This window comes from Tetrahymena thermophila (assembly GCF_000189635.1).
Source record: "Tetrahymena thermophila SB210 genomic scaffold scf_8254659, whole genome shotgun sequence".
Classification (NCBI taxonomy): domain Eukaryota; phylum Ciliophora; class Oligohymenophorea; order Hymenostomatida; family Tetrahymenidae; genus Tetrahymena; species Tetrahymena thermophila.
In genome coordinates this window covers 543901-558544 of record NW_002476426.1, presented here as the reverse complement: position 1 = coordinate 558544, position 14644 = coordinate 543901, and the positions used below count along the sequence as shown (strand labels likewise).

General features: G+C 24.2%; 4 protein-coding genes across 4 annotated transcripts; 1 reads left to right on the top strand and 3 right to left on the bottom strand. All coding sequences in view use genetic code 6, as the record gives it.

Annotated features, from left to right (window-relative positions):
• Positions 1–471: 471 nt before the first annotated feature.
• On the bottom strand, positions 472–3859 carry TTHERM_00047080 (succinate dehydrogenase [ubiquinone] flavoprotein subunit; the record flags this gene model as incomplete). Its single annotated transcript, XM_001014703.3, has 8 exons — positions 472–621; positions 680–756; positions 819–1245; positions 1307–1516; positions 1582–1769; positions 1833–2175; positions 2973–3383; positions 3755–3859. The coding sequence occupies 8 exons, from the start codon at positions 3857–3859 to the stop codon at positions 472–474; spliced, it is 1911 nt and encodes a 636-aa protein (XP_001014703.2).
• Positions 3860–5344: 1485 nt separating this feature from the next.
• Positions 5345–6268, top strand: TTHERM_00047070 (V-type proton ATPase subunit F; the record flags this gene model as incomplete). Its single annotated transcript, XM_001014702.2, has 5 exons — positions 5345–5401; positions 5641–5722; positions 5795–5877; positions 6052–6153; positions 6215–6268. The coding sequence occupies 5 exons, from the start codon at positions 5345–5347 to the stop codon at positions 6266–6268; spliced, it is 378 nt and encodes a 125-aa protein (XP_001014702.2).
• A 396-nt stretch (positions 6269–6664) lies between these two features.
• On the bottom strand, positions 6665–9651 carry TTHERM_00047060 (cytochrome b5-like heme/steroid-binding domain protein; the record flags this gene model as incomplete). The annotated part of the gene is made up of 9 exons (XM_001014701.3): positions 6665–7189; positions 7262–7555; positions 7617–7767; positions 7826–7988; positions 8054–8176; positions 8234–8409; positions 8467–8573; positions 8629–8807; positions 8859–9651. 9 exons carry the CDS (start codon positions 9649–9651, stop codon positions 6665–6667), a joined length of 2511 nt encoding a protein of 836 aa, XP_001014701.2.
• An 896-nt stretch (positions 9652–10547) lies between these two features.
• On the bottom strand, positions 10548–13803 carry TTHERM_00047050 (SNF5/SMARCB 1/INI1 family protein; the record flags this gene model as incomplete). Its single annotated transcript, XM_001014700.2, has 6 exons — positions 10548–10951; positions 11427–11605; positions 11661–11877; positions 11935–12535; positions 13214–13324; positions 13453–13803. 6 exons carry the CDS (start codon positions 13801–13803, stop codon positions 10548–10550), a joined length of 1863 nt encoding a protein of 620 aa, XP_001014700.2.
• Between the last annotated feature and the right edge of the window lie 841 nt (positions 13804–14644).

Genomic DNA, 14644 nt, shown 5'->3' with positions numbered 1-14644 from the left:
AATGGTAAATAGAAATATAAATTATATTTTGTAATACTAAGAGATATTTTTTTGCTAAAGGTAAATCTATACTCAAAACACATAAACAGTCTAGACTATATTGCTAATAGAATCAGATATATAAAAAAACATAAATAATTTTTCTTTCAATTTTATAATTTTAATTACTACAGTATACAATCAATGAGCAGTGAATTTTAATTTCTAACAGAGTTAGTTAGCTAGTAAGTAGGTTAGTTATTGATGAGAATAGTACTTTATCTATAAACAATGCTAGCGAAGAAAGATTAAGTGTGTGAGTAGAGATAATTAGTCGCTCATTATGTATGAATCTATAAGATTAACTTAACTATCCCTCATTGAAATCAAATTAAGAATAGTTATATTGTTTACTTCTTTAGTTAATTATTTATCATTAATTTTATTTTAATGAGTGAAGTTAATTTATTTTTGATTATTATCTAAATTTCCTCAATATGATCTTTTAGCGGGAGGAACAGGAGTAACTTCACTATCAAGAGTGTGGTTGATGACATCTCTATAGGTTACTTCAGTTTTACCAGTATTTACATCTTTAATCCAAGTGAGACTGTGCTTCATCCAATTCTTATCATCTCTTTCCTATTTTTACAATTTAATTTTATTTACAGGATTAAAAATAAATTTCTTATAAATTTACCTTAAAATCGTCTCTGGCGTGAGCACCTCTGGATTCCTTTCTGAGTAAACCAGCGAGAAGAGTTTATTTAGAGCATACTAAGATTTTAATTTTTAATTAATTAATTAGTTATATATAAATTAATAAATGAATTATTTACAAAGAAGGTTTTCTAATTCTAAGGTTTCAATGAGATCAGTGTTCCAAACAAGACCTCTGTCGAAGGTTTTAAGGCTCTTTGATTATTCATAAATGTGATCTAATTTTTGAACACCTTCAGCCATAAGCTTTTCAATTCTGAAGACAGCTGCGTGACGTTACATGGTTTCTTACATAGCAGTTCTAACGTGGTGAGTAGTGTATTCACCATTAGCAAATCTGTATTTATCTAATCTGGCTAAAGCTTATTCACCAGCATTCTTGGGTAAATCCTTATGAGGAGTACCAGGTTTAAGCTTTTCCTTAACAAGTTTGGCAGCAGCTCTACCGAAAACGACAATATCTAAAAGAGAGTTAGCACCAAGTCTGTTAGCACCGTGGACAGAAGCACAAGCGTTTTCACCAGCAGCAAGCAAACCAGGAACAATCTTTAATTATAATTGAAAATTTTTAATCTATGTTTATGCATACTTAAATATATTTAAATACCTTGTCCTTTCCATTCTTGTCTTGGGTAATAACTTCAGTCTTCCAGTTAGTGGGAACACCACCCATATTGTAGTGAACGGTAGGAACGACAGGAGCTGGTTCTTTGGTAACATCAACACCTGCGAAAATTCTGGCAGTTTCAGAAATACCAGGTAATCTCTAATGTAAAGTTTCAGGACTCAAGTGATGTAATTATAAGAAAATGTGATCCTTTTTAAAAATAATAAAAGATTCTTCAATAAAATAAAAAAAATAAATCAATTTATATTAGGTACCTTCTTAGGGCCAACACCTCTACCTTCAAGGATTTCAATAGTCATAGCTCTAGAGACGACATCTCTGGAAGCAAGATCCTTAGCAGTGGGAGCATATTTTTCCATGAAAGCTTCACCATTACTGTTAACAAGGATACCACCTTCACCTCTGCAACCTTCGGTCATCAAACAACCAGAACCGTAGATACCTAATTTTTAATTATAGAATTAATTAAGAAATCTACTAATTAATCATAAATAATGCAAATTACCAGTAGGATGGAATTAAACGAATTCAGGATCTTCAAGAGGAAGTCCAGCTCTAGTAGCAAGAGCCATACCATCACCAGTGCAGGTGTGAGCAGCAGTGCAAGAAAGATAAGATCTACCGTAACCACCAGCAGCCAATACAGTGTAATGGGCTCTGATTCTGTGAATAGAACCATCAGCCATAGACATACAGATGACACCTCTGCAGGCACCTTCTTCATCCATAATTAAGTCAATAACGAAATATTCAATAAAGAAATTGCAATTATAAGCTAAGGATCTTCCGAATAAAGTATGTAACATAGCATGTCCAGTTCTATCAGCTGCACAAGCAGTTCTTCTTGCCTTAATTTAATAAAAAATCGTTAAAAATAATATCAAATAAAACAATAATTGAACGATTAGACTAAGCAAGTTATTTAAGTAATATTTTAATTACTGATCAAGTTTAATAATTTTTAATTTGTGTAATTATTTTATAAAATATAATAGAAAGTAGCATCAAATTAATTTTTTGTAAAGTAGAAATTTCTAATTTACACCACTTCACGAAAATTCTGTTTTAATTTTCATCTACTAATTCGATTTATTATATAATTAATTTCCACTTTTCTTGATTTGTCAATTTTCATTCTTTCCTTTTCATTTGCTTTCTTTTTTGAATCACATTTTAAAAAATATTTGATGCTTTGTAATATTCATTTTTAAGATTTGTTTGTTTGTTTATTTATTTATTTGCTTTCTTACTTGGCTGTCTTTTAATTATCGAATTTTCTAAAATGAATCTTAAAAATCTGAGTAGATAATTGGATGCTTCAAGCTTTTATTAGTCTTTATGTTTTTATTGTTAATATTCTATTTAGATAGTAAACTTTTTAATAAATTCCCGTTTTTCATATTAAATATGTATGAATAAATGAATGAATGAAACCTTTTAAAGATTGAATCTAATAATTAAAATGTTTTTATATTGAAATGCTCCAAACTTAATTTTGTTAGTAGTATCAAATTATTCCATAATGTTTGTGAAATTCGCTTTTCTTATACTTTTTAGGTTAATAGATATGAAGTGGTACTCTTAAAAAGTATCAATGCTTTTATCTCTAATGTGCTTCTAAATGTTTAATGATTTAATTTAATACCTAACCACCCTTGCCGAACTTGAGGGATTGACCACCGAAGGCTCTTTGATAGATCTTGCCTTCAGGAGTACGAGAGAAGGGAAGACCGTAAGATTCTAATTCTAAGACGGCAGCGGGAGCTTCTCTAGTCATATATTAGATAGCATCTTAATCACCTAACCAATCAGAACCCTTAACTGTATCATAAAAATGCCATTTCCAGTCATCTTCTGTCATATTACCTAAAGCAGCGTTAATACCACCTTAAGCAGCGACTGTGTGAGAACGAGTAGGGAAAAGCTTAGTAATACAAGCGGTCTTGAAACCTTCTTCAACCAAACCAAAAGCAGCTCTTAAACCAGCACCACCAGCACCAACAACGATAGCATCATAGGTGTGATCAATGACAGTGTATTTGTCAGTCAAATGACCCTTAAAAATAAAAACGATTTTAGATCAAAAAAATTAAATTAAAACAAAAAATGAATGGGATCCTTAGAAGAGAAAGCAAAAGAAGTAGCGAGAGTTGTTTAAGGCTTATATAATTGATTGATATATTAGGGATAATAAGCAAGCATTTGCTAAATTGTAAAAAATGGTATGATGCTCCATTACTCAACTATTTTATATTGAGCAAAATTTATTTGAATAAATTATTATTCTTTTGCAAGTAATTAGTAACGTGAATAGCGCTGAAACCAACCATTTTCATTTTAAAGTTTCATTTATTAACTAATATCTCTCCTTCTTCACTTGCATTCAATTCCTTCAATCAAAAATGAATAGATAGAATATTTGCATACTTGGGAAGGTCCCTTTTCGGGATGATCCTTTGACAAAACTGCAAAATTCTTTGAAACTTTGCTGTGTAAGGTAACTCTTTATATCTTAGATAAGTATTTAAACATTTTTCTTTCTAAAAATTTCCTTTTTCTCCCTAGTCTTGTTTTTAGATATTAATTATATTTTTTATTATTTTACTTTTTATTTAGAATCTCTTTCCTTTTATTAATTCTTATCAATCAATCTATCTATTAGCTACTTCAAAAAGATTTTTATTTAATTTTCTTTAACTTTCAACTTATTGATAATGATGAGGAATTTTATAAAGATCTTCTTCTTTTTCTTCTTATTTACTAATGTCGCATTCATATTTTTATTAGATAAGTATTTTCAACTTGACAATCTTCTTTCATTTATTATTTCTTTCTTAAGTATGAGTTCCTAATTTAAATTAAAATCTAATGTGACTTACAAAAAAAGTATCTCATATATTCATTCATTATTAATAACTTGTTTAATAAATTTATTAAAGATTTATTTTTTTATTTATAAAACTTTATAATTTAAAATGAATTATTAAATAAATAAAAAATTTAAAACTAAAATTAAAAAAAATTTAAAATGTATTTTATAAATATTTCAATTTATTCAGTACATTTATTTTGTAAAGAAAGTAGAAAATGTTATTGTAAAAATTTATTTAAAAAATGGTTTAATAAATTTTTATTAAATTTATCAATTAAATATTAGAGCTATCTTTTATATGTTCAACTAATATTAGCATCAAACAACACCACTTTAAAGGATAGATATCATATTTGAAAATGGTTTATTATTGTATTCATTTAATAATTATAACATTAAACTAAATTGATTAAAAAATTATTCTAGTTTTATTTAAAAAGTTAGAGTTAAAATAGCAAATGATCAACCATTAATATATTTATAATATATATTTAAAACAGTTAGATATGAATATGAATAACTATGATTCTAAATTTATTGAATAGAAACTGAAATATAAAATAAATCAGTAGGGAATAATTGATACAAATTTTATGTTGAAATTAATAATATCAAAATGTAAAAATGTTGATAGATAAATACTCAGTACTACAAATATCATTCATTACTGTTTTAAATCAAAAATACATAATTTTTATTAAATATACTGATTTTATTACAACTAAATTAAAATTTTTAATCAATATTTTATTTCTCATAAGAAATTTATATTTTTAATTGATTAAAAATGCAAAACTGAATTAAAAAAATATTTTTCTATTTTAATCAGTTCAAATGATAAAATTTACTAAATAAATTATTTTATGTTTATTGAGATATTATCCCACAGAAATAAAATTATGGAATCATCAATAAAGTTTATTGAGTGATTCATTTCAAAGAAGAAGGTACGGATTTCATCAATTTATTAAATTTAATAATAAGGTTGAAAGAAAAAATAGAAAAGAAAAAGAATAAAAAATTGATTAACTAATAAAATAAACATATGTATTGATTTATTAGTAATAATTGGATCCGCATTTTATTACTAAATAATTTTCAATAAAAGATTATTAAAATACAAAATAAAATAAAAAGGATTAAAAATGTCAAAAAAAGCTATTTCAGGAGGTAACAAGCTCATCGCCGTTATTGGTGATTCTGTAAAAAATTGCTAAAATTTACTAAGATTTAAAAATTATAAATAAAATTATATATCTTAAAGAGCTGCGAAAAATATTTCATAAAACAAAAAAGTTATTTTCATTATTAATTAATAATAAAATGAAATTGAAGATATCATTATTGAAAAAAATATTTTTAGAAGCTTAATGAATAACTTTTTGTTTTTAGTTTCAATATAAAATGTAAATAAATAATATTATATTAATAATACCAAAAGGATACAGTAACAGGCTTTTTGTTGACTGGTATTGGTGACAGAAACTTAAAGGGTTAATCTAATTTCTTGGTTGTCCAACCTGGTAAGAAATTCATTATACTATTTAGCTCAAACCTGAAATTTAATAAATTATTAAAAAATAAAATTTAATTAGACACAAAGGAAAAGTTAGTCGAAGATACTTTCAATGGTTTCTTAAAGAATGGCGATATAGCAGTCATTTTAGTTAGTTAACATGTAAAATAAAAAATAATTTAAGTTTGCAATTCAAATGATCAAAAATAAGAAAATGAAATATGTTTATTTGTTAAATTGTTATATATGAGAAAATAAATGAACAAATAACTTTATTGATTAATAACAAAAATTAAATTTAAAATGAATAAAACCTAAAAAATATTAAAAATATAGGTTGCTGAAAAATATTTAAGAAGTATAATTAACTCTTATGAAGAGACTCTTCCTGCTATCCTTGAAATTCCTAGCAAAGATAAGCCCTATGAACCTAAAAAAGTAGAAAATTTATAATTGAAAATAATTTTTGTTAATAAAATAAAATATTGTTAATAAATAGGATATTATTATGCAAAGAGCTAATAAGTTGCTTTACGGTAGTGAAATCGTATGATTATAGTATTATTAGATTTATGATATTAAATATTAGTATAAGAATGAATATTGCTTATGTATTTCGTATTGAATAAATAAATGGTTTTTAATCAATCAATAATAACAATTTCTAACTCTTATTTTTGATTTTAGTTTTTATTAACAAATAAAAAAATAGTTTTTAAAAATTCATAAAAAGCATCTAAAATAAATATTTAAAATAGCAAATTTTTAAAGCTATATATTTATTATTACTGTTTTAAATTTTAACATTAAATTCCATTTAAGATTAGTTTTGATAATTTATATATAAACCTAAAAATAAACATTTAATTCATCTATTTATTTATACTAAAGATAATTTATTATTTACAAAATATATAATTGCTCAAATAATTAATTTTCTTTTTGTTACTCAAACAATTTGAACTCTATCTGGATCTATGTGCCTTACTGTAGTTAGTATATTATAGATATTTTTATTGAATTCTGGAGGACCACAAATAAGAAATTTAGATATAGAAAGAGACTTTGAAAGTGCATCATTAATATATAAGTTATCATAATACAACTTTGACATAGGTAAGAATTCATCGCTTTCTGAGTTTGCAAAACGTACAACTGCTTAAAACCAATCTTTTTCAAATTATTAACAAAATGTGTGCAAGTCACTAATTATTTAATAACCATAACACTCTGCCTTAGATCTAAAAGCACCAAATAATCTTATTTTAAATTAAGAACGGAATGTTTTCTCATAATTTTCATTATAGGGATTTAATATTTAGGCTTCTTTGAACCCAAATCTCTCAAGAAGAATAGTATAAAGCAATTTTCTTAAAAGATAATCAAACAGATCTAAAAATGGTAAAATTCCAGTACCAGCAGCAAAAATTATATGCTCTCCATCACTATTTTCATCAATCTCGAGACCATGACCCTTATTTAATCCAAAAAATAAATGAATTATTAAATTATGTACAAATAATATTTTATTTATAATAAATTTTACCACTGGCTCTGATATGTAATACAGTTTATGGACATTAAGATGCATAAACTTTGACAACCCATTTGATGTTTTACGATCTTCTTTTTTTATAAGAAGAGGTAATTAGTTTGAAACCTTTATGTGTTTCGGGTTAGGGGCAACATAACTATTGTTTATTCCTATTACTTCATCTCTCATCCTGTATTAGAAATATCTTATTATTTCTAATCTATATTTGTAATTTTCTTCCATATATGCTAAAACTACACTATAATTTCTTGGATATATACTAACAGCATCTAATAGAGGTGACACCTTTAATTTTGAAAATAATTGAGGTCTATAGAAATTTAAATTAAATGAAATATTTAATTACCACAACACTTCTTCCAAACCATCTTACACCAGGCAAATGAGTACGGAATTAGTATTAATCATGTTAGAATAAGAATACTTTATAGCTAGTTATAATTTCTCTTACTTCAGATAGTTTGAAAACATTCTTTGGCAAAAAAGCTTGTCCCTTTCTTTGATTATAAAAATATAAGAAAATTAAAAAAATAATCTTCTTAATAGCAATTTTACTAATTTTATTCATTCTAAATAAAAATGTTATAGTAATCATTTTTAATATCGCCAATATAAAACTCTTTCAAAAAATTTTAGGCATATAATGTGTGTCTATATGGTGACATAGTAGTTCCTTCGTAAGCGTAACCACCGTTAAAGTATCTAGATATTTCTTTACCTTTGGAATATAATTCAAAAAAAATTAAAATTCCTTGTTTAAAAATAAAAATTAATTAATTATACCTTTGATGTGCTTTAAAATAAACTAGCCTCCTGGATGTTAAATCTCAGTAATATCATAGACACTATTCTCGTGGACAACATATAAAATGTTTGGGTATTGTTTGTTAATGATATTTACTGGGGCTGTTATTTTAAAAATGTTTCAATTTAATAATTTTTAAGTAAACAAAAGTTTTTTACTATGATTATTAAGTAACTCAATAATATCAGCATGCTACTTTTATTTATTTATATCTGCATATTTATTAGTGTTTTTCTTTTATCTAATTAGAATTTCAGGTTCTTATCTGTAGGTAAATTCTATTGATGCTAATAAAATAAATTATATGGCATATATACCTCCTAATACTTTAGCCCTTTAATTAAATAATTAAGTTAATTAAAATTGCATAAAATCATAAAGAATAGCTTACATCCAATAGTTAGTGCTATCTGATTAGACAAAATATCTTTTTTCAAACATATTCACACCAACCATCACATTTACTTTACCAAGGAGGTAAATCAAATATCCAGTAATCTAATTTAAAAATGAAAGTATTAACTCTGAAATAATAAGAATTGATTAAATTTACTTTGTGTAAAAGCTTTAAATAATGTATATTTTGAGATCCATCTTCATTTTCAAAGTTAAATTTACATATTAAACCAATTAGATGCTAGAATGTGATTAAGACAGTCATACAAACGCCCATTGCAAAATGAGCTACTTCATCTTGAGGCTATTGGCTAATATTGTTTATATAACTTGTTCCTTTAATTAAATTAAATTAATTAAAATACTATATAAAAAAATTTTTAATACTTTAACCAATCTAGCAGAATATAACAATTAGAGAACTTATGTTACCAACAGCAAAAGTAGAAGCATGAAAACGTAAATACTTCTTTTATGCCTTGAAGTATCTCACACAAATAATAGAAATATCAACTAAGAAACCCCAAATAACTAGCAATACTAAAGAGTGAGCCCTCTTTACCAGTGTTAAAAGGTCTGTTTGATCAGTTGCTAAAAATCTTTAGATATAGCTTGGATTTTAATTTTCTGTATTTGTTCTTGGAATAAAAACTTTTGAGTCTTAAAAGTCTTTGTAATCTTCAATTTAACTTGAGTTAGTTAAAATAAAGACTCTTTGAGACTAATATATATTTGAAAAATGATGCCTATATTCAAAGTTATTATTTTCCAATATTTCTATTAAGCTAATATCAACATCAAAGAATTAAGGGAGAATCTCAAGATTGAGTAAAGAAGATGGACTAAATATTACATAATTGTATTCTTTATCTGACTTTAACGAATAGTCAGTCATACAGTTAAAGTGATTAGGAAACTCAATTAAATTAAATTTAGGTTAATTTTCTATCATATCAATTTAAAAATATGAAAAATTAGAAGATAACTCTGTGATTCTCAGTGCACACGAAAATTTAATTTTGCATTTCATAAAAATCTTTACTTATTATCCATCATTATAAATGAATATTTGATAATCATTTTATTGTTAATTGATAGATTATCCTTCATTCTCTATTCCTTCCCTAGCGGAAACCACAAACAATAAACATACTAATAAAACACCATAAAGGATTTTCATGATTATGACTAAATAGTTTGCTCAAATTCTATTATAGCTATATAAAATTAGAGATCCTTGCTTAATTAGTTTTATGAACTTTGTAATATTTTTAATTACTTTCTAAACAATTTTTAATTTCAAAACTTATATTCCAATGAAAATTTTTGAATTTAACATTTAAATTACTTTTAATGTAAATAAATAAATGAGTGAATGATTATGGATAATAATTTGCAAACAATTTCTTATTATTTATAACAAAATATTTATATTTAAAGTTTAATAAATTTAATTTCGAGATTATTCATTAATGTCAATTAAATTAATTATTCTAATCTTAAAAAATATTTCAGAACTGTTTTTATATTTTTTTAAATATTTAAATTAAAATTAATTTTTATTACAGATGTAGATTAGACTATGATAAGGTAAAAGCTATTTTAAAATATTATTTAGTTTGTGAGAATATAGCTAAATTTTTTTATTTATGCACATTAATTAAATTGAAAGTTTTTTGAAATGTTTTGGCTTAGAAAGTAAAAAATAATTTTTTTAGAATTAATAAAGGGTGTAATCTGAAAGTTAGTTCTTATATACATCAGTTTTGAGACAAAATTATAAATTACATTGTTACATTAAATTTATTAATTACATTTTTTACTTACTTCATTCCTAAATTGTATTGCCAATTATCAATATAATAGTATTATTCGCTTGATAGCTAACTGATAAAAGAGTAATAAGTATAGAAAAGAAATGATATTTAATCAAATTAATTTAATTTATTTGTATAGATATATCAGTTAATATACTCAAGTTTCAATAGCAAAATTATACTTTAAATATAAAATTTTATTAAGAAGTGTATCAAAAATCTTTAAGGGCATAAAGATGCATTTGCTATTTTAAATTAATCAGCTCATTTATGCAGCAAGTAAAGGATTATTAAATACTGCTCTCTTCTTTTCAAGTTCGAGCTCTAAGTCATTTATATGTCTGTTTTCACGTAAAATTTATGGTACATATGGATTATCATGCAATATTAAACTAGGATCTAAGCAGCGCATAGCCTTATCAATATTTAAGAAAGGAGATTCATTCTCACTCTTTTTCTTTTAGGCTACTTCTATCTTTTCTATAGCTATTAGCTTTTCTTAAAATTTAGGTGGCATGACATCTAAATTACTCTTTAAAAGATTAAACATTTCTAAATTTTTAAATTATGGGAAATCTTCACTGAGATATTCATCTGGTATTAAGGGAATATCTTCACTCATGGTGTGGACCAATCTCTTTTTCATAAATTCTTTTTCTTTTACTATTTTAAATAGCATTAAAAAATATTTTAATTTTTTATATCTCTCTTACTAATTCATATATTTTATATCCAAATAGAAGACTTTCCAAATAAATTTTGGAAAATTTATATGTTAATAAAGACTTCATATTCTAAAATCATATCTGAAATACTTATCCAAGTTTTATAATTTACTTTAATGTCTTGTATATATATATTTTTTTGATGATTATAAATACACTTGGAATCATTTTTTCACTATTTAATATTAAATTTGTTGGAATAATATTTAAAATCAAGTATCCTATGTAGTTTAAATTAATTTATATCTTTTGATAATTTAAAAGTTTATTATTTGTCAATCAATAATTTCAACTTTTGAACATTAAAATAGAGCTTTTACAAAAATGTAATTTCATGTTTTTGAAATTTTGTTTAAAACTTCCTAAAACTCATTATTCAAAATTGATTGTTTTAATCAGAAAAATAAATTTACCTCTATTCCATGTCTCTGATGGATTCTATTTGTTAAACTCAGGGTAGAATTTTCCAATTTTTTCAACTTTTTTTATCATATAAGAGCTAATTTGATCTCTAATTTATTTAGAAACTTCAGCTGCATAGTTTTTTTCAAGACTCAAGTCTTGAGTGAGGATTTCAGCAAATTGTTCTGCACTATTTAAATTTTTTTAGTTAAAATACTTCTAATATTGAATGTAAAAATATTTACTTGTTAATATCGCTCATGATATCCCATTCAATTTATTCCTTGTGGATAACCTGCTGATTTTTATTTTTTAAAATTATACTAATTTATATGAGATGTTCTTTTTATGAGTTTATTGCTTCCTAAGAATTAAATTAGCAAATTGTCTTTTAATTTTCATAAAAAAATCTTTTCTGCTATATTTAAATGTAAATTTGTTTGCAAGCTTAGGACCAAAGATCTTAATTTTTAAGTTTAAATAAAAGTTAATTTAAGCTAAAATAAAACAATTTTTTACCTTATATCCTATCTTTAGTTATATTAATCAGTTCATATTCAAAAATAATGTCTCTAATTAGTTAATACGAATTTTAAAATATTTAATTCTATTCACAAAAGTTGGGATCCCAAAGAACTTTTTCCCTTATATAATAATTACCATTAATTTTATAAATAAAGCAAGTATTTTTGTATTTTAGATGATTGATAATTTGTATGTTTTATTTACTATTTTTATTAAGTTCATCTCCATTATATTCACCAAATGAAGGGTTATTGATATTAGGATAATCATTAAAAAAGTCTGCTTAATTATTTATTTATTCAATCAAATTATTTTTATTGTTATCAAGTTCACCTTCTTTATTAATTAAATCTGTAACTTCAAGCTAAATGTCTATGTGAATTAAACTTGAACTGTTTTCTGCACTGCAAGTTTGGTAAAGAAGTAAGTGAGCATTTTTAGATTGTTTTTCACCAGGAGGGTTAGGATGTAAGACAAAAGATTTTTTTAAGATCATAGAAGGGTCAGGAATTTTATAACGTTTAGCCTCTTCTTTTTAGCAGCTTTTTGTGTATTTATACACAACCTTGAGAAAATCTTCATATTCTACATCATTCTTTTGTTAAATTGGTATTTTTTTTTACTTAATTTGGTAATATCTAAATGCAAAAGATAATTTTAAGAGACAAATTGACTAAATTAGTTGCTGATGATGTTTATTTTCTATAAAAATATCTAAAATACTAGCTATATTAGCCATTTTTGCCATAATAAAATGTTAAGTGAAATATAAATTTAAATTAGGTCTAATTAAGAATAAGAGGCGGAAAAATTAAAGCGAAAAATTAATACAAAAGCAATGCTAATTAATAATCAATTAAAACTGGAGGGGAATTAAATATTTTTCTTTTCTAATTAGTGAGGGAGTAGGGGAAATATTTGTTATTTTAAAATTAAAAAAATAAATTCCAAGCAAGGAATAATTTGAAAAAGCGTTAGAATTGAACAAAAAAAAAGATTGTTGAAATGAGTAAGTAAGATATTAATGGCTGAGATTGCATGAACAGTAAATGTATTGCAAAAAATGCGGATTTAAAATTTATCAGCGAAAATGTAATTAATATATATAATTAAAAATATTTAGCCAACCAAGAAATTAAAAAAAAGCAAAAAAAAATTAAAGCGAGTAAGTCAAGAGACACAAAGATAGAAATTTAATTAAGTGTCATTCATTTAGCTGAATAAAATACAACTAAAATAATAAGAAAAATAATATAAATATTAATAATATTACCAATTTGTTATGGATCCACTTTCTGCATTTCTCCAAAATTCTGTTATTGTCTTCTTGTGACTCCAGTTTTTTCCTGAACCACAACTTTATGTTGTTTTTGTCTTCTTGCAACTTAAGTTTTACATACCAAAATTTATTCAAATCAATTTCTGATCATTTTTAAATTATGTTTTTCACCAAGATTAAATCTTGATTGCATGCTTGTTTTTATTTAAAGATAAAAATTAATAGGGAATTACTTCTTTGGCAATTTCTGGAAGTTTCATCTTAAATGCCTTAAATGCCTTTTCAGCCATTTTACGTATTAATTTTGCTCTTTTTTATTCACTTTTAGGGACAATAGGAGTAGTAGACGTGCTGTTGTTGTCATATTTCTTTTCATAATAGCAATATTCAAGTTTATTGATAGCCTATTCAATTTTATTCTAAACTGTATCATCTGAGTTGCATATAACCTGAAAAGACTCCTTCTTTGGAGCTTGCTTATGAATTTTACGCAGGTCAAACTGCCATTTAATATCCCAGTTAGTACATATTTCATATGAAAAGCAGTTATCTTTATTCTATTACTCTTCTTCTATCTTCAACATTTCGTTTTATTTTCCTCTTCTCTTATTTTATTTAATTATTTATCCTAACTATCTATTGCTAAGGACAGTCTTTCTTGTTTTTCTTTCTTTTTCTTCTTAATTTATTAATTAATTTTTTTTTGAAAAAATTAATAAGAAGAACTCTTATTGACTTAATTAAATTATCAATTTGCTTTTTTATTGATTTTTTTGCACGAAAAGACTTTGCTATTCACATGTTAATAGTAGAAATCAAATTTGATAATCAGCAAGCATTACTTTACTTTGTATCCCCCGATTTTCTTATTGTTTCAGTACTCACAAGTAATAATTTAAATTAAGTATGTGTTTATGTATGTGTATGTTTATATGTATTCATAAATAATTTTTTTATTATGCCAATAAGTAGAAATAAATTCTTAAAAAACATATCTTTATATAAGTAGATATAAAAATATCTTAGGGAGAGGATTTGGCTTACTTTTGGGTTTTCAAAGTAGATCTATCATTTTTATTTTATCAATTTCTATTTAAACTCGATTATTATTATTTTTTAAATTCATCATATCTTTATCAAATTATGAATATTTTATTTATTTTCAAACTTATTTATTTTTATCATTTAAAAAACAGATCATTCAAAAATAATAATCAATCAATTTGTTAGTCAGTGAGTGAGTCGATTTTTAATATATTTTTAAATTTTGAAAAGCAGTATTTTGTTTAAATTAATTTTAAATGTTTCTAATAAAATCATTATAAAAACTAAAAATCTACAATCAAAGCTTTGAGCTAATTTATATAAAACATTTAAATAGATTTCAAGAAATAACACCAAAATTAAATTTAACATTTTATCTTT